At 41.6% G+C, this 26,729-nt stretch overlaps 1 protein-coding gene across 2 annotated transcripts; it reads right to left on the bottom strand.

The window, feature by feature from the left end:
- Positions 1-13,298: 13,298 nt before the first annotated feature.
- Positions 13,299-26,446, bottom strand: ZFP3 (ZFP3 zinc finger protein). 2 transcript variants are annotated; one of them, XM_084863300.1, is made up of 2 exons: positions 26,336-26,446; positions 13,299-18,510 (listed from the first exon to the last, which is right to left on the bottom strand). In XM_084863300.1, exon 2 carries the CDS (start codon positions 18,500-18,502, stop codon positions 16,997-16,999), a length of 1,506 nt encoding a protein of 501 aa, XP_084719426.1. In that variant the 5' UTR covers positions 18,503-18,510; positions 26,336-26,446; the 3' UTR covers positions 13,299-16,996. The 2 variants fall into 2 exon arrangements, with proteins under 2 accessions (XP_084719426.1, XP_084719425.1); XM_084863299.1 differs by lacking the exon at positions 26,336-26,446 and adding an exon at positions 26,024-26,132.
- Positions 26,447-26,729: the final 283 nt, after the last annotated feature.

Consider the following 26,729-nt stretch of genomic DNA (forward strand, 5'->3'; position numbering starts at 1 on the left):
TGGAGCCGCGGGGAGGAGGCGTGGAGGGGGCCCCAGGGGAGCGGGAGGCTGGAGTGGCCTCGCTGGTTCACAGAGCTGGGGACCCCAGCGCTCCATTCCCCCCTCTTCCCCCCGGGAAGCGGGATGCAGAGCAGGTCTTCCGAGGCTGGAGGCGGGCCCCTCTTTTCTCCCAGTGGGGAGAGACTGGGGCCTCCGGGTGTGGGGGCCTGGTGCGTGGGGCTGGGTCCCCTGCCGCGGCCCCTCCCCACTAGTCTGTTCCAGGTTCTTCCTGTGGGTATGGCAGACTGCGTCTCCCCCAGACCCAGAACCCACCCTCAGGCATAAACTCACCCTATTCCTTGCCCAGCGCTGTGGCAGTCATGTTTGTGGGTGTAACTTAATGTACGAGATCTGGTACCTACACTCCCGCTGTGCAGACTACACTGAGCTAGGGTAATAAACTGTATGGTTCAGACATGGCTAATATTTGGTCTAAGATATTCGCACTGTTGGAGTTCAGAGGAGGGAGGGCTGTAGGCTGGTCTCTTCCTTGTGAAGGTCAGAGTGCATATCTTTATGGGAGTAGCTTCGGCAGCCGTTTCCTTTGGGAAGCCTTCCAGGATTGCCACCTCCCTGCCTCCACCCTTTCGTTTTTCATCTTTTTTTAGCTTATTTAACTAGTGCCTACTTCATAAGCACTGATTACCTTGTTTCAGTTGTGTGTATGTGCGTGTGTGTGTGTGTGTGTGTCCGTGTGTGTGTGTGCATGTGTGTGCGTGTGTGCATGTGTGTGTGTGCGTGTGTGTGTGTGTGTGTGTGTGTGTGTGTTGGGGGTGGGAGGATGGGGGTGGGGGGGTGTTTTATTCCAAGCCCCTCTCCAGGCAGGGACGAAGAAGTTGTTTGGCATCACCTAATAAATCCACAAGAATATGAATTGAAAAGGATGAAATGGTTAGAAGGTACTGAGGTGAGCCTGCAACAGTGGGGAGTAATTGTGTAAGTCAGAGATTGAAAAATGATGGCCCCTTGGCCAGTAGATACATTTTCATAGCTCATTATGTTTGTGTTTATTTAATTCGCGGCCAAAACATTTCTTTCTCATCCACTCGCACAAAAAAAAATCATGATTTTCCAGTATTTCTTGAAAAATCAGAGATATGGCCAAACAGGGCCCACCTGCCTACAGGGTGCTGTTAGCAGGAGTTGAGTAGCAATTCACTCCTGAAGACTCTATGAAATGTCCAAATTCCCCACTGAATCCATTGTCTCCCTGGCACTGGAGCTAAGTGTCCGTTGTCATTTATCATCTAGTTTGTCTCACTCCTGATTAGGTGCCTGGCCTCTTGCAGCCATTTGAGTTCCTAATTCCAGGCGTAGACAGAGGAGAGTAGAAAGGGTGTCACAAGTAGGAGAGTCACGGGCAAACAGGTGGAATGGGGAGAAGCATAGTAAATGGGAAAATTAGGGAGGATTCTAGAGCATACGTTTGTCTTTAGGTGAGTTATAGAGTAGAGCTATTGTTATGGGTTGAATTGTGTCCCTCCCCAAAAAAATTTATATTTGAAAGTAAATCAGTGGAGGCTAAAAGTCTGCACGAAGAATTGTGTCCCTCCCCCAAAAAATTTATATTTGAAGCCCTAATCCCCAGAACCTTAGAAAGTGATCTTATTTGGAAATAGGATTGTTATAAATGTAAATGGTAAGACGAGGTGAATTAGGGGAGTAGAATGGGCCCCTCTTTCAGTGTGACTGGTGTCCTTTCAGGAAGATGGCCATGTGAAGGGACAGGCACAAAGAGAGAGCCCCATGAAGACTGGTGATTGTGACAGTCGGTCCCGTCTGCCCAAGAGATAAGGACTCTGGAGACAGACCAGGCCAGGGGGGGAAAGTTTAAAAAAATAGTCAGTCATAACTCAGTGCCGGGAGTTCCTTTGGGGTGGGACATGCAGACCTCCCTCCAGATCTGGCTGGGATATTGGGGTCATAAAAAACCGCAGCATCCTGCACTCCCGTTGGGAGTCAGAACAGACATTCTGTTTGAAGCAAAACAGGCCAGGTTGTGTAAATCACCTAAGGAACAGCTAAAGACGGCCAGTTCTTTGTCCTGAGGGGCCAATCAGAGAGTGACAGACCAGCAGTGGGATGGGATGGGAAAAAGAGGTATAAGAGGAGGGACTGCCCCTCCATCGGGGCTCTCACCTGGGTGTTTGCCGGCTGCTGCGTTTGAGCCCGGATTCGAATCTGTAATAAATTCTAGCATGCTTAATCAAATTGGCTCCGGTGGTTCATCTCTTGGGGACTCGCTTCGTAACAGTGATGCATCTACAAAACCAGGAACACAAGGATTGCCAGCTGTTACCAGAAGGTGGTGCGAGGCATGGGACAGGTATCCCTCAGAGCCCACGGAAGGAAGCCACCCTGCCAGCTTCTTCGTGCAGACTTTTAGCCTCCAGAACTGTGAGAATAAGTTTCTGTTGTGTAAAGCCTCCCCATTTGTGGGACTTTGTTACGGCAGCCCCAGGATGTTAATACAGTGCCTTAAGTACAAAAGAGGCCATTGTTTCCTTTAATGGGTGATAGAAAATTCCTGGTAGACTTTTTATCATTGGTGTCAGGGGAAGCAGTGTTTTTAGAAAATTGTTTGTTCTGACAGTGTTACCAGTATATGATTTTTATCCTTCATTTTGTTTATGTGGTATATCAAGTTTATTGATTTGTAGATAGTATAGCAATCTTGCATCTCCAGAGTAAATCCCACTTAATTATAGTGTATGATCTTTTAATGTATTGCTGGATCTGGTTTGCTAATATTTTTTTGAGAATTTTAGCATATATATCCATCAGGGATATTGACCTATAATTTTCTTTCTTTGTAGTATCTATCCGGTTTTGCAATTAGGATAAGGCTGGCCTTGTAAAGTAAGCTTGCATGTCTCACCTCCTCTTGAAAATTTTTGAATAGTTTGAGAATAGCTATTAGTTCTTCTTTGAATGTTTGGTAAAATTCACCTATAAAGCCATCCAGTCCAGGACTATTGTTTGTAGGAAGTTTTTATTATTATTATTATTATTATTATTATTATTATTATTATCACTGCTTCCATTTCATTAGTTGTAATCTGTCTGTTCAGATTTTCTGATTCTTCCTGATTCAGTTATGGAAAATTATATGTTTCTAGGAATTTATCCATTTCATTCAGATTGTTCAATTTGTTGACTTATGGTTGTGATATTTTCTTTACAGTTCCTTGCATTTCTATGGAGTCAGTTGTTATTTTTCCTTTTGCATTTCTGATTTTATTTATTTGGGTCCTTTCTCTTTTTTTCTTGATGAGTCTGGTTAAAGGTTTGTCAATCTTATCTTTTCAAAGAACCAGCTCTTGGTTTCATTGATTTTTTTTTTAAAGACTTTATTTTGTTTATCTCTGCTCTGGTCTTTATTATTTCCTTTCTTCTACTTACTTTGGGATTGGTTTGTTGTTCTTTTCCTAGTTTCTTTATGTGTAAAGTTAGATTGTTTATTTGAAAATTTTCTTGTTTCTTGAGGTAGGTCTGTAATGCTGTGATTTTCTTTCTTTTTAAATATATTTTTATTGATTTCAGAGAGGAAGGAAGAGGGAGAGATAGAAAGATCAATGATGAGAGAGAAAACCTATGATGTAAGGAATGTGAAAAAACTTTTAATTAAGGCTCAAATCTGTTTATACATCAGAGATTTCATACAGGAAAGAAACCATATGTATGTAATGAACGTGGGGAAAGACTTTAATCAAAGTTCAAATTTTATTATACATCAAAGAATTCATACATGAAAGAAACCTTATATATATAATGAATGTGGGAAAGACTTCAGAGCTCTAAGCTGTTTAGACATAAGAGAATCCACAGTGGCGAGAATTCCTATGAATGTAAAGAGTGTGGGAAGGCCTTCAAGGAAACTTCAAACCTTATCCTACATGAGGGAATGCATAATGAAGGGAAGCCATATATATGTAATGTGTGTGGGAAGGTCTTTAATCAAAGCTCTTACAATACATCACAGAATTGACACAGGAGAGAAATCTTATGAATGTTTTGAATGTGGACAAACCTTTAGTCAAAGTTCATACCTTGTCACACATCAGCAAATTCATGCTGGAGAGAAACCCTTCAAGTGTAATGAATGTGTAAAGGCCTTCCAGCAGCGTTCAGGCCTTCCTGAACACCAGAGACTACATAGTGGAGAGAAATACCATGAATGTTGTGAATGTGGGAAATCCTTCAGTGGGTACACAGCTTTCCTGAAACACCAGAGACTGCATACTGGAAAGAAAGAAACTTGAATGTGAAAAAGTCTGCATTTCTGGCTTGGACCTTATCAAACAACAGAAAATTCATAGGGAAGAAAAACCTTATGAGTGTACTGAATGTGGAAAAACTTTCCAGGGAAATTCAAATCTAATTCAGCATTGGATAATTCATATTGGAGAGAAAACCTAGGAATGTAGTGAATGTGGGAAAGTCTTTATCCAGAGGTCTCACCTTGTTACACATCAGAAAATTCATACTGGAGAGAAACCCTATCAGTGCAAAGAATGAGGGAAAGTCTTCCGGCAGTGTTCACGCCTTAATCAATATCTGAGAATCCAAAGTTGTGAGAAACCCTATGAATGTAAGGCATGTGGAAAACCATTTATCTGGCACACAGCTTTTCTCAAACATCAAAAGCGTCATACTGGAGAGAAAATGAAAGAAAGTGAGCCGAGACCGGTTTGGCTCAATGGATAGAGCGTCGGCTTGGGGACTGAAAGGTCCCGGGTTCGATTCCCGTCAAGGGCATGTACCTTGGTTGCGGGCACATCCCCAGTAGGGGGTGTGCAAGAGGCAGCTGGTCGATGATTCTCTCTCATCGATGTTTCTAACTCTCTATCCCTCTCTCCCTTCCTCTCTGTAAAAAATCAATAATAAAATATATATATATATATATATATATATATATATATATATATATATATATATATATATATATATTTTTATAAAATAAAAAAAAATAAAAAAAAAAAGAAAGTGAGAAAACATTCAGTAAGAATGAGTTGTTTAGAGAAGAGCAGAGAATTCACCAAGAAGAGAAAGCTTATCAGTGTGGTAGAACTTTCTAAGGCAGCTCAGACCTCATCACTCATCATTTAACTCATATGGGAGAGAAAACATAGGAATGTAAAGAATGTGGGAAAACTTTCCATCAGGGCTCAGACCTTATGAGACATCATAGAATTCATAGTGGAGAAAAAACTTACGCATGCAATGAATGTGGGAAATATGTTAGGGAAGCTCAGATCTTATTAAACACTATTGTGTTCTTACTGGAGAGAAATCCTATGAGTGCCTTGATTGTGGGAAGGCCTTCAGTCAGAATTCACACTTTATTTCGTCACCAGATAATTCACACTGGAGAGAAACTCTGAATGTCGTAGCTGTGGAAAGGCCTTCAGTGGGCACACAGCTCTTAAACATCAGAAACTTCCCATTGGAGCCGAGACCCGTTTGGCTCAATGGATAGAGCATCGGCTTGGGGACTGAAGGGTCCCGGGTTCGATTCCAGTCAAGGGCATGTACCTTGGTTGTGGGCATATCCCCAGTAGGGGTTGTGCAAGAGGCAGCTGATCGATGACTCTCTCTCATCGATGTTTCTAACTCTCTATCTCTCTCCCTTCGTCTCTGTACAAAATCAATAAAATATATTAAAAAAGAAAAGAAAAGAAAGAAACTTCCCATTGGAAAGGAACCTGGAAATGAGAGAAAAATCTCCAAGCAGGACTTATTCTAATAGGTAACAGAAACCTAATGAATATAGAAGAAGCCTGGTAGAGACCACATCTTATTGCTCTGTAGAGGATTTTTATTAGTGAAAACCATTTGAAGAAAGGAAAACATTAGAAGAATCCTATTAGATGAAAAACATGTGTGATCTGGTGGTAAGCTCTTGGACATAATAGCCTTTTTCTGCCTCAAAGTTGACTGGAGTATGGTCCCCAGGATGTAATTACTTGAGAATGTTTTAGGAAACTTCTATTGTCATTAAAACCATTAGAAATTACTTTAGCGACAACCTATAAACTAAATTCTTCATGAAAGGAGCCATTTCAATCTTGACTACCTAGTCCAGTGACAAGTATAAATCTGCTTTAAGTACTTCAGAGTGATTGATTAAATCTTTGGGATGAATTCTCCCCTTTAGGTATATGTTATACTCATGTTCCCCTTTTTCTTCTTTATAAAAAATATGCTAATGCAAATGTGAAAATGCTGATTATAATGAAATGCTACTTGGGAGGAAACAAGAAATAATATAAGTGAGTTGACAACAGGATAACTGAAGGTCAGGACATAAGAGCTAAGCAAGTAGTTTCCCCAAAAAAGGAGTAGTGACTAGTAGTATCAGGAAATGAAAGAGCAAGGGACAGGAGAGCAAGAGGTTTGGGGAACAGCGTAAGACTGAGTGCCAGAGCAGAGCATTCAGATTACATGAGTTGGTGGGAATTAGAAGCATCAGTTGTGAAAGGTCAGGAGATTACAGGGAGAGTGGTTTTGTCTTGAACTCTGCTTATCTGAAAATTGGGGAGTAAGCTGCCAACTAATTTGCTAATTAGGTCCTGCCTGTCTGTGCAATCAAACTCAGTCCTCAAATATTTCTTGTACTCCAAATTATTGGCAGATTATATATGAATTTTTGAGTCAAATAAGAAAGCTACTGAAAGAGACGGTGTGCAGTGTTTCCCAAACTTCTCTCATGATGAGAATCACCTGGTGGAGTTGTTAAAATACAGATTCCTGAATCCCAGCTAAGAAGTGCTAAACTAGAATTTTTCGGAACATATAGGTAAAGTTGTATACTTAACTTAGTGCTCTGTCTTAGAGCACTAAGTTAAGTATACAACTTTACCTATATATTCCCAAAAATTCTAGTTTAGCACTTAGTTAAGCATACAATTTTACTTATATGTTCCCAAAAATTCTAGTTTAGCACTTCTTAGTTGGGATTCAGAAATCTGTATTTTAACAACTCCACCAGGTGATTCTCATCATGAGAGAAGTTTGGGAAACACTGGTGGAAGGCAAGGATAATTTCAACCTCCTGTCTTTCCTCAGTGGGAGTAGCTTGGGAGACGCATGAAAGGGGTCAGAGGTTCTCAGCTGGAATGATTTTGCCTCCAGGGGACATTTGGTAATGTCTACAGACATTTTGGTTATCACAACTGGGAAGAAAATACAGGCATCTATAGACTGGGAATGTTGCTAATATGTTAAAATGCACAGCCCTGCCTGCCCCTGCCAAACAAAGAATTATGGGGCCCAAGTGTCAAGAGCACCATGCTTGAGGAGCCCTGCCCACGGACACTTAGAACACCAGTCACCTGGGGCCACTCAAGAAAGCATTTTCATGTGAAGTGGGCAGCGGCAGAGCACCCCCCGGGGAGCCCAGAGTCTGATAGAAACCTTTCATTTGATTAACTGCTTTAAGAGGCAGTCTGGTGTAGGGCAGGGAGCACAGACATGGGTTTGCATCCCAGGATAACATATTGGCTTCAATATTGGAGTAAATTACGTAACCCTCCTGATTTTAATTTTTCTTAATAATAAAATGGTGATAAGATAATCTACCTCATGGACTAATTGTGAAAACTGAAATTTAGACTCATACAAGGGCATCTGGAACTCTAGTCATTTTAAAACAAGATGAAGTATTCAAGCAAAATATAAAATGTATAAGATACAGTGCTATCTTGTGACTGGTATGAAGAATATGACCTGTTCCAAGCACTGGAGGCTGTGACGTTCCCAAGGGGACATCCTGGGGTCTTGATGTGGAGAAGCCCACCCACACCACCCCTGAAAGCTGGCTGTGGATGGTGGTACAGAAGCCTGCCTACCCCCAACACCTGCCTCAAATATTAAAGCTCCTGACTAATCCCACATATTAGGTAAAGTAATAATCTTATACATGAGAATATCTTTAAATATATTTGGGGAGCAAAAAGAATTCAAAATAGCTATTATCAATGATACACTTGAATTAAAAATGAAAGATACTTAACATTTTTTAGTTATCTGAAATTCTAACTAATGAAAACCATTAGTTAACTGGGACATTTAGCATTCTCTCTCTCTCTCTCTCTCTTTTTTTTTTTTAAAGAAAGGAATTAGTACTTTATTATAATAAACCCATGTCTGTGTTCTTTACCTGTATGTACAGTGTTGTACAATAAGAAAGATGTTTACAAGGATAAGTAGGACATTGAAAGGGACTTGAAGGTAATTTAATGTAGTGGTTTCTAACTTTCTAAATATCAGGCCCTTTTTTTTTTTTTTTACTCACCTGTGCCATGTTTTAAAATCTTTTGCTTACCAAACTGCATTTATTAAAGAACTAGAGGTCCAGTGCACGAAATTCATGCATGGGGGGGAAGGGTTGTCCCTCAGCCCAGCCTGCACCCTCTCCAATCTAGGACCCCTCGAGGGATGTCCGATTGCCCTCTCACAATCCAGGACTGCTGGCTCCCAACTGCTCGCCTGCCTGCCTTCCTGATTGCCCCTAACTGCTTCTGCTTGCCAGCCTGATCACCCCCTAACCATTCCCCTGACAGCCTGATCAACACCTAACTGCTGCCCTCAGGGCCTATTGCCCCTAACTGCCCTCCCCTGCAACCCTAGTTGCCCCTGGTCCCTCCCAACTGTCCTCCCCTGCTGTCCTGGTTGCCCTCAACTACCCTCCTCTACCAGCCCAGTCACCCCTAACTGCCCTCCCCTACAATCCATCTATGGTGGCCATCTTTGACCACGTGAGGGCAGCCATATTGTGTGATGGTCAATTTGCATATTACTCTTTTATTAGATAGGATAATGAGTTCTTTTTGTTATTCAAATCCATGTAGTATAACCACCAATCATGCTTCTGATTTGTGTAATGTAACCAGACCTAGGAATTAAAATTCCAATCCAGCCAAAGCCGGTTTGGCTCAGTGGATAGAGCGTCAGCCTGCGGACTGAAGGGTCCTGGGTTCGATTCCGGTCAAGGGCATGTACCTTGGTTGCGGGCACATCCCTAGTAGGGGATGTGCAGGAGGCAGCTGATCGATGTCTATCTCTCATCGATGTTTCTAACTATCCCTCTCCCTTCCTCTGTGTGAAAAATCAATAAAAATATATTTAAAATTCCAATCCAAAGTACATTTCTTAACATTTTCATTAGTCTTTTTATCTCTTTTGTGGGCAAATATTGGGTCGGCAACTAAGTAAGTGCGGATTTTTAAAAGAAAATCAAAGACAATTTTTTCATGGAACTAAATAACTTTATTCTGTAATGTATTGCCCATTTTGATCAATGACCTTTTGCCATCTTTCAGGCAGCATCATAATCCCACGTTCAAAAAACTTCTGGTTTTTAATAGCAAAAAACTGAATCAGGTACGATTTGACATCATCATCATTATTGAAATTTTTACCATTCAAGGAGTTTTGTAAAGATCGAAACAAAAAGTAATCAGATGGTGCAAGGTCAGGACTATATGGTGGATGTGGCAAAACATCCCAACCAAGCTCCATTAATTTTTGCCGAGTGACCAAAGATGTGTGTGGCCTTGCATTGTCATGATGGAATACAACACCTTTTCGATTTGTCAATTCGGGCCGCTTTTCTTCAACTGCATTGTTTAATTTCATTAGTTGTTCAATGTAGACATCAGAATTGATCGTTCGGTTGGGTGGTAAGAGTTCAAAGTAGACAATTCCTTTGTAATCCCACCAAACTGATAACAAAACCTTCTTTTGATGAATATCAGCTTTTGATGTTGTTTGAGTTGGTTCACCTGGCCTGCTCCACGATCTTTTCCGCTTGATATTGTTGTAAAAAACCCATTTTTCATCGCCAGTTATCAGTCGTTTTAAAAATGGATCATTTTCATTACGTTTCTTTAGCAAATCGCAGCTGCTAATGCTTTGCGTTAACTGTGATTCTTTCAGTTCGTGAGGAACCCATGTATCAAGTTTTTGAACATAGCCAAGTTGTTTTAAGTGATTTTCAATGCATGTATGTGATACATGAAGCTTCTCTGCAATCTCACGTGTTGTACTGTGACAGTCCGAATTGATTATTGCTTTGATTAGGGCGTCATCAACTTCAACTGGATGACCAGAGCGTTTTTCATCTTTGAGTGAAAAATCACCAGAACGAAATTTGGCAAACCAATTTTGACACTGCCGTTCTTTTAAGGCTTCGTCACCATAAACAGCACATAACTTTTTATGAGCTTGCGATGCGTTTTTCCCTTTGCGAAATAAAAAAGCAAAATATGACGAAAATGTTCCTTTTGATTTTCTATTTTTCAACGAACGCCAAACGAAAACTACAAAACAGATCAAAAAACTTTTTTTACTGATTAACAGCTGAATAGCCAACTATCAAATAACAAAATGTGTTTTACATTTGTACTACGTCTGCAAACCTAAAAATTCAACTGAAGCCATGTGTGTGAAACCCGCAATTACTTAGTTGCCGACCCAATATATAATTTGCTTTGGGCTTTTAAAGAGTAACTATTGCCTGAACACTTAAAATTGAAAACTAACCTTTTCGTTTCATCCCTGATAGAGCTTGTACTATATTGAATGTATTGGACTTTTGAAAACAGAGGGAGATTTTTGTTACAATATGGAAATGCTTTCAACTGTAAATGTTAAAATAAAATAAATGCAAGAAATAATTGTGTGCCTAATATGTGCCAAGGGTCATAATGTGATAGGGCTAGAGAAAGACAGTTCTTCCAGGAGCTTACAATGCAGTGGAGGCTGAGGGAAGACAAGAATTAATCTTCAGTTAAGTAGGCAATTTATGAAGTGAAGATCCACCCAAAGTTTTAGTGGAATTGAATGTAGTCGTGTCCGTTTGTACACCTGAATTGCACAGAATATTATCTACCTGTTAGAGACAGCCTGCTCTGGAACTTTGAAAAAAAAGAACCAAAAGGATAAAAGTCTGCCTTCAGACCTTAAATAGCTCAAGACATAAACTCCAGGTTGACCAAGGCAGAGACATTATTAGGTCTCTTTAAGAAACAGGTGTGATTGGAAAGTGGATTAAGAGGGGTTTCTTTATATAAATATTTCATAGGAAACAAGACTATTGGGGAGAAAGCATGTGAGTATAGTAGAGGAAGGGAATGTCACCCAATAATCTGCCAGCTAAATCCATTTTTCTCAATTTTTTTTCTTTTTTTTTTTTTAATTTTTTACAGAGAGGAAGGGAGAGAGATAGAGAGCTAGAAACATCAATGAGAGAGAGACATCGACAAGCTGCCTCTTGCACACCCCCTACCGGGGATGTGCCCGCAACCAATGTACATGCCCTTGACCGGAATCGAACCCGGGACCCTTCAGTCCGCAGACCGACGCTCTACCACTGAGCCAAACCGGTTTCAGCCATTTTTCTCAATTTTTAAAAAAATATATATTTTATTGATTTTTTACAGAGAGGAAGGGAGAGAGATAGAGAGCTAGAAACGTCGGTGAGAGAGAAACACCGACCAGCTGCCTCTTGCACACCCCCCACCGGGGATGTGCCCGCAACCAATGTACATGCCCTTGACCGGAATCGAACCTGGGACCTTTCAGTCCGCAGACCGATGCTCTACCACTGAGCCAAACCGGTTTCGGCCATTTTTCTCAATTTTTGATGTCCTTAGAGTGAGGCCACCATCATCACCTTTTGCTTGTGTTATTACTACAGCCTAATAATAGGCCTCCTGCTTCCATCTTTCTACAGAGCAACCGAATGTCCCTTCTTTAGAACAAATCTGATAGTGCCACCCATCGCTAAACTTCTGCAGTGCTTTCCCACTAACCCAAGCCTGAAGCCCAGTCCTTAATGTGACACACATGTTCTGATATGGCTCCATTCATTCGCTCATTTAGTAAATATAATACTTATTGAGCTTCAATATGTGCCAGACACCGGGGGTGGGGAAGTATAAAGAGGGGTGAGCAAAAATAGACAACCATCTTTGCCCTGGTGGATCAGAGGTGAGATTAATTAGAATCATAAGTAAAATTAGCACCATGGTAAGTGTCACAAAGGAGATGCAAGATACTGCAGTGGGGTTCGACTTAGTTGGGGAGGATTTTCTGCAATCCGACATTTACCTCTGAACTATCTGCAGTTCCCCAAGGACCAAGGCACTGGCCTCTTGCCTGTGGCCTTTCCACAGCTGTTCGCTCTGCCAGGAAAGCTCCCTCCCTCCTTAACTCACTCTAGTCTTAGCATTTCCTATGTGCTGGCTACTGTGATAAAGACTTAATTCTAATTTTCTCTTGCATTCTTTGCCTTGGTCTTCATTGGTGAGAACTACTGTTTCCTAAACAGAAAACTAAGGTCAGGAAGGAAAAATAACTGTCAGCTCTGTGCCCAGAGGTAGTGCGGCATGCGGCCAGGCACAGTACACTACGGGTCCCCGCATAAGGCAATCTCTGTCAGGACAGAGTGCAGGGGAGTGAAGGGTACCAGGGCTTGCTGCATCTCAACAGGTATTTATGAGGACTCAGAAACTATTTATGGGGAACTTTTAAAATATATAATTTTATTGATTTCAGAGAGGGAGAGATAGAGACATCGATGATGAGAATCGTTGATCAGCCCCCCACTGGGATAGAGCTGGGCATGTGCCCTGACTGGGAATCAAATCTCAACCTCAATCAGGTAGATGGTAGATTGCTCATGTCCTCACCAGCCTCTTACTGCTTAGCCCCCAAACCCAGAACTGCCCTTATTGCCTAATAGTTGCTCAGCAAGTAGCTGATGAATGTGCACCCATCTGCACTATTGGGGCTCTCTCCTCAGGTGATTACCAGATCGTCCTAGCCAGTCCACTAGATTTTACTGAGACGCCATCTCCAGTCCATTTTCGGGGGTTGGCCTATGCAGGTAATTTTCACATAGTTTTATTCCAAAAGCTGAAGGATGCAGTGAGGGAAAGGTTATTGTGATTACTTGGTTGTTGTTTTGTTGTTTTTTGTTTTTAAGGTAAAACTTTGCTTTTAGGAACTTGTAAAGTACTACAGGGGTTCAAGGATGGGTTTCAGATGGTCCATGAATTCCCTGAAACTCATGCACATTTTTGTAGGCAGAGCTTTCCTGAGTTCCAAAGATCCCTGACCTAACAACCTTAGGGGCTTGCCTTAGACCAGGAATCACTTAGAACACTTTTTTTTTTTTAATGTACCTTAGCCAATAACAATAATAAACACCAGCCCAGACATCTCAGTAATAAGGTGATTTAAAACAAAACAGAAAATGAATTCACCCAACCAGCATAGTTCAATGGTTGAACGTTGAACCAGGAGGTCACGGTTCTATTCCCATCAGGGTATATGCCCTGGTTTGGGGCTCAATTCCCAATAGGAGGTATGTATGAGGGAACCCATCAATGATTCTTATCATTGATGTTTCTCTTTTTCTTCTCCTCCCTTCCTCTCTGAAATTAATAAAAATACACATTTTAAAAACACACATACAAAAAAAACCTCCAAGTTCTCAGAATATCTTACATTAAGTTGTTAATCATGAAAAATTACACACACACACACACACACACACACACACACACAAACATACACAAATAGGTTAACACTTGTCCCATTATGAAAGGTAAAGGAGCTCACTAAGCAGAGCAGAAGATCAAGGACAGAGTGATCAGCTTATGCAAAACCAGACACTAACAGAGCACAACAGGGTGGGGTACTATGGTGACACAGGATAGGGACTATTATACAAAATCATATTAAGACCATAATGAAACAATGTACTTTAGAATAAACATCAGGTGTTGAATCAGTAAAATTATGAAGAAATACTTTACTTATCCAAAAGTTAACATACCATTAAAACCGTTTAATTAGGGAAGGATGGAAACATACGTGGACATAGCTGCAAAAATTCTGAAGGTCTTTGTGGGTATTTAGGCAGGCCTTTGAGATTATGAGACCTGGTTTTTCAAATGGTTCTAAAATTAATAAAGTTCATGTTTTTTCTCTTCCTTGATAGAATTTTACTTGCACCAAATTGTGACTACCAGTTAAACTGATGGTCAGGTTTTGACTCCCAAGTAAATTGAGAGGGAGGGAGGCAAACAAGGAGAAACCCAGAGGCAACGGAAATGGACAATAGTAGGGAATGAGGTCACTGGATGTGTGTATAGTATATATAACAACGTGGGAATAATTTCATTCACCTGAATTCCTCTTGTTGGAAGATTCTTCTTGAAATGGTATGTGAGACCTACACCCCAATATGCTAGGTACATGCAAGTTGGTCACTTAACTGCCTACTAATGAATGTCCCAATGGATTGTTAACTGACGGATCTTTTCTTTTGCTGAGCAGTGGGTGTAACAAGGTAATTGCACTGAGGACAGGGATTGGGTATCTGAAGAAAAAATAAAAAGGGAGCCAAGGTGACAGAGCCCTGAGGGAGGACAGAGAAAAACTTCGGTGGTGATTTGGCCAAGGGACATCTGAGGTCAAAATGTCTGCTAGGATGTGAACCCACTTCTCCACCTCTTACACAACAGCATCTTCAGGAAAGTCATATTAATCATGGATGTGCTTGTGTGAGAGGATTCTTGGGGGGGCGGGAGGGAGGTCTGGAGAGGTGCTGGAATCTAAATTAAGGGCTGGTAAGGGTTGAATGTGGAAATAAAATATACAAACACAGAAACCAGAAGTTAAAGGGATAGATGACATCGAGGTTTCATCTGAGAAAGATATGATCTGGCTATAATTCAATTTGAGCTTCAGATTACACTTCACTTGTAATCACCCTTTAGAAAGAGATGTTAAAGAACTTCTGCTAATTGGACTGTTACAGGCAGAAGTACCTGAAAGGATGTGGAAACTGTGAAATCAACTGTTTATTTGTACAGCCCTTTTCTCAAGCCAAGTGTATGATCCTGGAAGTTCATATACTGGGGCACAGAATACTGGCTGTGACCAGTTATTTTCCCAAGAAATTGATATAAATCCTTTATATTCAAGTCTATGAAGCAATAATATAAAATGTGCAAATGACTTCAAATAAGCCAGTAATGAATCCACCTACCCATAGCACAGCACAGTGGTTAAAAGCACAGACCAGGGATGGAGTTTGGGTTCTTACCAGCTGTGTGATCATGGGTAAGTTACTTAGCAGGTAATAAGTAACTTATTTAGTTATCCCAGATTCTAAATCCCTCCTACCCATCTTCATCTTTTAAATTGGAGTAGAACTACCCTCATTATTGATGGGTGTGCAACTGTAAACCAACTAAAAAGCATTCAACTCAACATTTAAAACAGGTGAATTTTATGGTATGTTAAGTATGCTTAACAAAGCTGTTTTTAAAAAAAAAAAAGACTAAGAGTACCTAGACCAGTGGTGGGCAAACTGTGGCTCAAGAGCTACATGCGGCTCTTTGGCCCCTGGAGTGTGGCTCTTCCACAAAATACCACGTGCGGACGTGCACGTACAGTGCGATTAAAACTTTGTGGCCCATGCGCAAAAGTCGGTTTTCAGCTCTCAAAAGAAATTTTAATCATTTTACTGTTGATATTTGGCTCTGTTGACTAATGAGTTTGCCGACCACTGGCCTAGACCATAGATATGCTGTGAAAATAAAAGTGTAAACTGGCATTGTGCCTGTCATGTAGGAAACACAATAAATACTAGTGATTAGTATTAGAGTAATAAAGGAAATTTTTAAAATAAAACACTTAAGGTATATAAAGTTAGATTTTAAAAGGAACCAAAGAACTATTGGATTGATTGAAACTTCAGAGATAATTTAGTTCAACTCCCCTCATTTTAGAGAAAATTAGGAACTAACAGGTGATCTAGCTCTAAAACCAGACCCTAAGCCTGCAGGGTCCCCATTAGTGCAATTCCCACTCCCATCCACTGCCTCAGAAACATGTGAAAAAATGAGGATGTATTTCCTCAAAGGAAAAATACATAGGAGGAACACAGAAAATTCATGTAGAGAGGCTGAAGAAAGAGAATTCTAAGGCCAAGGGCAAAATGAAAAAAGTCCTATCAGTCCATTGGGATCCAGGTCATGAGAGTATTAAGTGCTTTGGCAAGATGGCCCTGGCCAGTCAGGTGAACCGGATCATAACTGTGGCCAAGTGTCTGGTGATAGTAAAGCTGCACCGTGCTCTCTGCTACTTCCTGACGTGGTATCTATCAGAAGCAGCAGGAGCTGGGGCCAAAACGAATGCAGCTAAGTTCCTGGGAGCAGTCAAAGTAGCCCAAAGTGAAATAGCTGCTAAACAGCTGCTCTGCCCATGCTGGCCTCACGTGTTTTCCATCCCCTGGCCTTGCTCACCAGCCCTTCTAGATTCTAAGGGCCTTTACTTATGACCCTAAAATTTGCCTGTCAGTTTCCTCTGTCCTGGAAACCTTTTTGAGCAGGTCATTATTAAATATCCAGATTTCCATTTTATTCATGCTGCCATCTTCAATGGAAACTTGATAGCATGTTCGAAAGAATCTGAAGCTAATAAAAGCTTACTAAATTATTCCAGTGCTAAATATTGGACAAGAGAACAAAGTGTGTCTTTTAAGCTGCAACTTTTCAGCATTTTAGGGGATAACATTCAATGAGTTGACTCCCATTCTTAGGAAGTGGAGGAATCACATTCCTCCAGTTTTCCTGAAGAGTGCAAATTGAGGCTAGATGGCTGGTATACAAACCCCTAATGGTATGTGACTCACTAAGGGAGGAAGAAGGAAAGAGGGGCAGAGAATTAAGGCCTGAAACAGTTTTTATAATTTAACTCAGTACACTGAAACTTCTAAATGAATAAATCATAAAAGTGCCTCATACTATTTGACCAAATGTTTAAATTAAAATCAGGACAGAAGAGGTTCTCTCCATTCAGTTGACTTGAAAAACTGGATTTAGGTTATGAATAAGTCTAACTTCAGCTTTCCACAGAAAGCCTTCCTATTTTGCAATCAATCCATACAGTGAACACTTTGATGTCGGAGGAGGTGAGAGCTCCGACTAAAAGTCTTCTGACATTCTTGGCACTCATAAGGCTTCTCTCCAGTGTGAATTCTCTGATGTATGATAAGTTGAGAATGCTGGCTGAATGTTTTCCCACACTCATTACATTTATAAGGTTTCTCTCCAATGTGAATTTTCTGGTGGAGAAGCAGCTCAGATTTGTCCAAGAAGGTTCTTGCACATTCATTACACTGATGAGGTTTCTCTCCAGTATGAATCCTCTGGTGGACGATAAGATGAGAGGTCCGCCTAAAAGCTTTTCCACACTCAAAGCATTCATAGGGTTTCTCTCCAGTATGAATTCTCTCATGTCTAAGAAGTTCTGAGTTCCCCCTAAAGGCCTTCCCACATTCTTTACATACATAAGGCTTCTCGCCAGTATGAATTCTAATATGTCTAATAATCTCTGAGTTCTGGCCAAAAGTTTTTCCACATTCATTACATTCATATGGTTTGTCCCCTGTATGAATTCTTTGATGCCTGATAAGCTCAGAACTCTGACCAAAGCCTTTTCCACATTCATTACAAAGATATGGTTTTTCTCCAGTATGAATTTTCTGGTGTCTAATAAGGCCTGAGCTATGCTTGAAGGCTTTGCCACACTCACTGCATTCGTGATATCTTTCTTCAGTATGAATTCTCTGGTGCTGAATAAGCTGTGAACTAACCCTAAAGGTTTTCCCACATTCATTACATTCGTATGGTTTCTCTCCAGTGTGGATTCTTTGATGTAGAATAAGGGCTGAATTCTGACTGAAGGCTTTACCACATTCCTCACATTTATAAGGTCTCTCTCCAGTATGAATTCTATGATGGTGAATAAGATGTGAACTCTGAATGAAAGCCTTTCCACATTCATTACAAGCAAAGGGCTTCTCTCCAGCATGAATTCTCAGGTGCCTACGAAGGCTTGAGTTCGTTCCAAATGTTTTTCCACATTCTTTGCATTCAAAGGGTTTCTCTCCACTATGAACTCTCATATGCTGGATAAGATGTGAATTCTGATTAAAGGATTTCCCACATTCTTTGCATGTATGAGGCTTTTCTCCCACAGAACTTCTCTGTGTTTTTTTAGGTTCTAAATTCTCTATGAAGTTTTGGCCAGAGATAGCAAATGTACTAACTGTCTGTGCTGTAATATCTCCCTGATGTGTAATCAGGTCTGGGCTGGAATTGCAGACTCTGTCACTTTCATTCTCCTGGTATTTCTCACTTGAAGGTGATTTCTTAAAAATAATCAGCCCTGATTCAAAGTCTCTCTCCTCAGGAGACATCTGCTCCATAATCTCTTCTGTGGATTCTCTTGAATGCCCCTCCAAACTGTCTTCACATGCCATTCCAAACTCGTGACCCTCGTAAACTAACTTTGGAAGATTTTCTAATATTGCCCCGTGTGGCTCAGATTCTTCAGAAATTTCTTCCTTGGGAATTACCTTCTTGTTCTCAGTCCCCATCTTACAATCTGAAATGAGAGAGAGTAAGTATGTGAAGAGGCCATATCATATCTAAATGAAACTAATGCTATAATAGAAGAGTATGGAGCTTTGACATGGCTCTGACAACACTCAAAAACAGTCTTGGTACCTGGTGAAATTGTAGAATGTAACTGAAGAGAAGGAAGATGTTAATAATTATGGTGGACATGCTAAACATACAGCATATGCTAACTGAAAAGAGTAAGATAAATTATCAGAGGAAGAGCGTTAAGGAGAAAAAAAGGAAGTGGATGGTAAGGAGGTGCTGATTAAAATTCCATAACATTAACAATGAGTTGGGGAAGTACCTGAGGTTTGGCAAGAAAAACATTTAGGGGAAATGGTGGCTATATTAATACATGGTATAGAAAAGGTTGGGAGAAGGGGCAAAAAATGACAATACAAACAACTTTTGGATTTATAGAAAAGTTACCATAAAATGAGTAGCAAGAGAAATTTCCTGAGCCCAGTACTGTGGTACTCACCAGCTTTACAGAACAGGGGATTGTATATGTACCCATTCAAACAGTTAACATGACTTAGCTATAACTAGCACAAAAGTAGTTACTTCTACCTTTGACTCCCTTACATTTTTATGAAGTAAGGTTCTAGCTTAATTCTCTCCAGATTGTTAGTAAATTGTATAAATAACTATTTTCCTTTCTGCTGCCGATTTGAAATGTCACCTATATCCTAGTCCAGTGGTCAGCAAGCTCATTAGTCTATAGAGCCAAATATCAACAGTACAATGATTGAATTTCTTTTGAGAGCCAAATTTTTTAAACTTAAACTTATTCTAATGCCACTTCTTCAAAATAGACTTGCCCAGGCTGTGGTGTTTTGTGGAAGAGCCACACTCAAGGGGCCAAAGAGCCACAGTTTGCCGACCACTGTCCTAAAAGGCCATATATATTTGGGTTAATTTCTGGGTCAATTTTCAGACTCCACTTAGTTCTATTTGCTCTCTAATACTGAATTGTTCAAACTACTATACCTTGTTTAAAATGTTAGAGCAAGTTCTCTCTCATTAGTCTTCTTTTTCACATATTTCCTATTTTAATATTTTTCTAAATAAATTTTAGTATAATTTTGTAAAATTTCCTAACTTATCTTAATGTTTGTATCTATCATGCCTCTGTATGAATTTTCTTTTAGTATGTTTTTCATATATTTTCCAATTGGTTATTATTTATATAGATAGCAATGTTGTTGATTTTCGCATACCAATTTTGTAGCTGGTCCCTTTATAGAATTTTTTTAGTATGTTTATAGACCCAAAGCCTATACTTTTTAAAAAATTTCTTTATTGATTAAGTTATTACATATGTGTCCTTATCTCCCCCCCACACCCCCAACCAAAGCCTATACTTTTTAAAAACTTCTTAAAAGGCTGTGGCAAAGATTTTTAGTTGTCTATCCCAATTTCCATTCTTTCCTCCCTCATCAGCAACAAAATAATGAATTAATTTAGTATAGTAAAAAGCCTAGCTAAATAAATAAATTCTCGGCTCCCCCACCCCCTACCCCCAGAGCACGCCCATTCAAATCTTCTTTTTAAGTGTACTTTCCTACACTCCAAGGGCCTTTTGCTTTTATTTTTAACATATTTTATTAATTTTTTTACAGAGAGGGATAGAGAGTTAGAAACTTCAATGAGAGAGAAACATTGATCAGCTGCTCCTGCACACTCCCCATTGGGATGTGCCTGCAACCAAGGTACATGCCCTTGACCAGAATCGAACCTGGGACCTTTCAGTTCACAGGCCAACGCTCTATCCACTGAGCCAAACCGGTTATAGCAGGGCCATTTGCCTTTGTAATTTATTTTCTTAGCCCATTTCTTCTACAGCTCACTTTTACTACCTCTTTATCTTTCTATATAAACTTTCTCTTTTAATTTGAAGGAAAAATAAGAAATTCTCAGACTTCTTTGCAGCTAGGTATTACCATGTGACCAACTTCTGGCCAACAAGAGAAGATGATGCAAATGAAAAAACATAGAACTTATGGGAGGTCTCCTTCAGGATGAGAGGATGGCATTTATTCACCCTCTTCTTCCCTCTTATGCCTGGGGCACGAGCTGACAGTTGGAGTGCTGTCTTGAACCATGAGTACTCTGGCATTCCCTATGATAGGACAAGAGCTGGAAAGAACCTGGGTCCCTGATGATTCCATGGAGCTGATATAGCAGCCCTGGAATGTCTGCCTCTGTACTTCTTTTATTTAAGAAAAAAATACTTTGCCTTGCTTGAGCCATTATGTGTTTTGTTTTTTATTTATAAAGCCACTACTCCTAACTGGCACAATGGCCCTAGGAATTTAGCTGTCCCAGTCACAGAAGTCCAAATGATGGAGAATAAGCCTGGTCTCTGTTCAGGTAGTAAGCAACATGAAGCTAACATTGAAGAGGCCCTTTCTTTGCCTAGGCCAGTGGATTTTTGTACCATAGCAAATCTGAGGAACACAATCATCCCATTAGTAAAAGTGTTAACTGTGAAAGGTGATTCTCAAGGGGAATGGGCACCTATGGGACTTTAGTTAAACCAAGAATAGTCCGTTGTCAGGCTAACATTAGGTAGATGTACACCAGTGACCGTTCAGTGGCTGAACTAGAATGTACTATTCCTAGACATAGAGAAATCGGTTAGAAGGTTGATGAATTAATCAAGATAAAGGGTGATTAAATCTAACAATGGCCCCAGTCATCCTCAGGATGGTAGTTACTACCACAATCCTACCCTGGGGCCTCTTTAGTCACTCATCAGTGCAGCCTGGTAATACCGCCCCTCACCAGTCTCCCTGCCCCACTCAATACCTCCAACACCTGCTAGGAATTTATCTCCTATTGGAATCCTGAAGCCTTGGAAACCCTTAGTGCTACTCCTCAAAATAAACTGGAATCTTCTTCAACTTTTCCTGCCTTAGCATTTCTCTTATTTTCCCATGGAGTAGGTGGGCACCCCAAAACTGGATTTCTCTTATTTATTGAAAATTATAGATAATACATTTCCATATAATTGTAAGGATCCATTGTAGACAATTTAGCTATCTTCACCCACAGTACCATTTGAGTTGGAACGTACTGTCTTAAATTTCTAATACTCAGCCAAGCACAAGTCCCTATCTACTTCAGGCCCTCTCTCTGGCCTTTCCTTCTCACCCTCATCTCTCCTACAGTTACTTCTTTTCCATCATCTAGCTCTTTACAAAGTCATCATTCATGGCCACACCATATGGAAAATCACTTGTACACCATAAAACAAGATAAAGATATAAAAGTTAGGTAAGCACCTATCTCCAGCTTCAAGATCTGGTTCAAAATTCAAATCCAGAAAGTCTTCCCCAACTAAATTTGACCCCATCTGACCATTCTGTTGCCTCACATTCTACCAATGACACACTATTAATGTCATTTACTAAATTTGACCCATCAGACCATTCCTTTGCTTCGCATTCTACCAGTGACACAATATAAATATCATCTGGAAAATACTGCTTTACAGGTATCTCCTCATATAAAAATCAAAGCCAATCTCCATTTGGTTGATTTTCCCAGAGGAACAGTCACACATTAAACCTCATCCTCACATGAAAACACTCTACTACTCATAGACTAAATTTACATTTTCAAACCTAATTTCCTATCTTTCTGTTTCTCACTTCACTTTTCTGAATTGAAATTAGCTGTTTCTGGAGAGAGATAAGATGGAGGTGCCACCTGAGGATGACCATTCTTGGTCTTCAGTCTGGGGGGTAACAAGCAGACCTCAACTGGATCTCCATGGTTCAGAATAGTCTTCAGAGCAGCAGACTTGGACTTGTGTTGTGTGTGTGTGTGTGTGTGTGTGTGTGCGTGTGTTTAATGCATCCTAGAGCAGGCTCAGAAAACCTCATTCACAAAATACTAATGCATAAACCAGATACCCACCTATTCATTAACAATGAGAAATATGCTCTGAAAGGACTACAATGCCCAGATGAAAATCTACAATGGGAAACCACATAAAACACTGAAAATTGCTTAGTAGGCTCTGAAAATTGTTAAGTAGGCTTATGATCATAGCAAGATGGGGTTTTTTTTTATTTTGTTTTGTTCTATTTTGATGAATCTTAAATAATAACTCTGGCTTGGAACTAGGCTGGATGCATAAGAATCAACTGGGAAATCTTTTAAAATACTTATTTCCCATCTCATAACTCTCAAAATCAGAATCTCCAAAAGTGGGCCAAGGGATATGTATTTTTAACAGGTATCACAGGTGATTCTGATGACCTATCAGGTTTGGAAACACTGTGTTAGGCAGTCTTAATGACTGAAGTTATCCCACTCTCCATCTGGTGCATCTATTCCTACCCAAGGTCTGATCTACCAAGTAGCTAACCATGTGCACAGCAGCAGTATTATAGATACATTGTCAGTTCATGCTTTTTTCCTATCCCCCATCTTGACTGCCACTACACTTCTGAGGGCAGACAGGGAAGATATAATACAAGTGATTAGATTCCTTTTTCTGAATTAGAATCATATTCCTGTTGTGCTTATCAGACTGACCCTAAATACTGTGACTGGACCTGAGTTTGCCCAAATTGCATAAGTCAGAGTTTACAACACCTCTTGTGATAGCAAATAACACTCAATCCTTTGAACTTACCTGCCAAAAATCATATTGTAATTTGCAGTAATAAATAAATAATCTATCAGCTGACAGTTTGATTTGATGTTTTAAAAATTTTGTTGAAAGCAAAGATTGGGACTTAAATTACAAAAGGTCCAGGATCCTTTACTTTCTCAACAAACCCTCCCTTTGTGTATTACTCCAGAGGTTTTTCTACCCAGAGTAATACACCATAGCAAAATTCAGGAGGGTGAGAGACGTGTCTTTCTTTTGTAAAGGAGGAAAAGAGAAAGCTATAGACCACAGGCCCAATCTCAAGTACATTGGTTGTAAGCAACGATAAATATTGAAGTCAAGGATCTAGAAACTGATTCCCATTCAACAATCCATGTGCCCACAGATGTTACAGAAAGGGTTTGTGTACATCCTCTATGTATTTCAGTTCAAAGGCTACTGCACAATAGCATTTTGAGCAGAGAATGGGGTAAGCAAATCATCAGAGGCCAGGAAGTACAGAAGGAATAAAGGAGCAGAAAGAACATTCTAACATCAATGTATTATGTGTAGATAAGAAAGAAGTGAGGATTCACTGACATTTTGATGTGGAGAGTAATGGTGAGTGCTTAATATGTACTGTGTGCTAAGCAACTTATAGACAATAGCCTGTTAACCCCTCACAACTTCCTTGGGAGACAAGTATGATAGAGAGCATCAGTGTGAGGAGAAGTCAATAGGCTTCCTATCTTTCTCCAGTGACACTTCTGACATCCCCAGGGCAGCTGAGAGTCTAGAGATATGCATGATGGAAGAGAGAGGGAGGGACTTGAGCATGTTAATCAGGACACACTTGGGATGACTGAGACAGGGAGGCAAATGAAGTGGAGGGAGGGAAGAATAGGATGCTGGTAGATGGGGGTCACAGAGAAGGTGAAGAATGTGGTGAGCGCAAGGAACCAAGGACAGGTATGCAGGGAAATGGCATGGGGTATTTGAGAAAAAAAGTTTGCAGTGGCCTTGCTCTCAGAACTCCAGGAGTGAATCCCAACGGAGTTAACCCAGTCAGATTAATACCATCCATTTGCAAGTGACTGCTCCAAACAGCAGGAACTGGTTCAGAAGTGAACGTATGCCTTCATCTGGCGCAGTGACAAGCTGAGGAAGTTTGCTGGGAGCTTCTGGGAATAGTTTCCTGCCATCCTTAGAGAAGTCTCAGGAAGAGACTTGGTTGCCTGGAACTGCTACTGCCATTTCACAAGCAAGTTGTGGGTGATGGCAGGTAAAGCTAAGAAAATTGAGGGGAAATGAAACCAGGGCCAAGAGATTAAGTCAGTCCTGAAACCACTCTGCCTATTGTCTTCCAATGAGGAGAGTTAATAGCATGCATTAAGCCAACTTGAGCTGTAGTCTTAATTACATTACAAAAGCATTTACTTTTGATACAAATCCTTTCCCTTAACTTCTGAAAGGCCAGATACTCAATTTCTAGTATAAGAATCAGCTCCTGCCGAAACCAGTTTGGCTCAGTGGATAGAGCGTCTGAAGAGTCCCGGGTTCAATTCCGGTCAAGGGCACGTACCTTGGTTGCGGACACATCCCCAGTAGGGGGTGTGCAAGAGGCAGCTGGTCGATGATTCTCTCTCATCGATGTTTCTAACTCTATCCCTCTCTCTTCCTCTCTGTAAAAAAATCAATAAAATATATTTTTTTTAAAAAGAATCAGCTCCTCCCCAAAGTTTCCACTAACACCTGCAGGAAGGAGGTTCTTTCTTGGTCCTCTGAACCAGCTTTTCACTCACCTCTTTCTTTGTACTATGGTTATCGTGTCGCTTCCTGTTCATTGCTTCCCAAAACCTACAGAATAAAAACTTAACATGGCTCCTAATGCCCTCCTGGTCAGGCCCCTGTCGCCCTTTCCATCACCTGTTCCACGCTCTCCAATGACTGTTGAAAGCTCAGGATCCTGCAGTGCTCCCTATTCTTAAGAGCGTCTTTGCCTTTGCAAACAGGTTATTCCCGCTGCCTGGCCACCTTGTGCACTTAACATCTACGGGACTCAACCAGGCACAGACAGTCCCTTCTGTTTTCTTCCCTGTCCCTGAGACGCCTTGTAGCAGTTACCTCATTGTATTATTCTACTTTCATGTCTGCTTCCCTCTTGCGTAAGCAAAGATGACGTTCTAGTCATCTTGGTATTCCCAGTGCCTAGCACATGTCAGGGACCTGGCAAATTTTGTTAAAGGAATCTGTGTAAATGCCTTATCTACATAACGAATGTGTGATACCCTTGAGGACTAACTAGATATTTCATTCATTGTGTATCTAAATAGCTTAGAACAATATCTGACACATAGCTGATGACAATAACTATTTGTAGAAATGAGTTCCTTTTCCCAATCGGGATGGTATTTAATTTAAAGCACTTTTATCATCCTTTCCGCTGTCCTCCCCCTGGTTCCTATAATCAAGAAGGCTCTATTACTTGTCTCCTTCCCAAAACTAACCCTTATAAGCCAATATCCTATAGGGGCCGGCACAAGGCACAATGTGCCTGGAAGGGGGCGTGGCCGGGGTTGAGTTTTTGACAGCGCCTCACCTTTCCTCCCCGCAGTTGACTAGGGGGTGGAATGTCAGAAAACCACGGCTCCCATTGGCCCCCACCTCGGAACCCCTGCTTCTTCCGCCCTCGCGGCTGACAGGCACGGAACCGCACACTCCGTGTGCTGGTGGGACACGGAGGCCCGGGCTGGCCATCAAGTCCAAGGTCACCAAGCGACCCCGAGTCGGGAACGGGCCTGACCTGACACGGTTTCCCCTGGGCTCGCGGGCCGGGAAGTCAGGAGCCTCGCGCCCTCCTCCCTCCCTCCGGGACGGAACGAGGTCTCACCGCAGGCCGCTCCCGCCCCACGCTCGGTCGGCTCGGGCTCCCGGGGGCCGCTCCGCCCGCTCGCGCACAGCCCGCGGCTGTTGTCTTGGTTTCACTGGCGACGGGCACCGGCTACTTCCGGTGCCGGGCGGCGCTCCAGCCAATCAGCGCGCGCCGCTGTCCGGGCGGGAGGAGCAGGTGGCTCGCACGCCGGCGCCTCCTCCCCGCTCCGGCTCAGCCTCCTGCGGACTCGCACCGTAGCCCGGGCGCCTCCTCGCCACCGCCTGCCAAAGCTGCCCCCTGGAGTGGCCCTGGGAACCCGCCATTGCCCACCTCCGTCCCTGGGTCACTGAGGAGCTGGGTCCTCCAGGTTTCCTAGAACGGCTCCGGGGATGAACTTCCGCCCTGCGACCGGCCGCTCTGCGCGCGCTGATGTCGCTCCCGGAGTGTGGACGGCTGGAGAGATGGGGAGTTCGCCGGGCAGAGACTGGGGGACCTTCTTAAAACCCCCAACCTGCATCCCTTATTCGTGAGTCTGGTAAACAGGCCCGCTAGATCCCGGGAAGAAGCTGGGGACACTGGAAGACCTGCCCTGCGGTCCTGGAAGGCTGTGCGGGGGTGGGGAGGGGGGTGCGGTGAAATTTGGACTGAAATTTGAAGGTTCACACAATGGGAACAGCCTCCTCCTACGCTAGCCTTTTTTACGTCGTGAACCAGCACAGCCAGC

The sequence above is a fragment of the Pipistrellus hanaki genome, assembly GCF_964339955.1.
Source record: "Pipistrellus hanaki genome assembly, chromosome: 16".
NCBI lineage: Eukaryota > Metazoa > Chordata > Mammalia > Chiroptera > Vespertilionidae > Pipistrellus > Pipistrellus hanaki.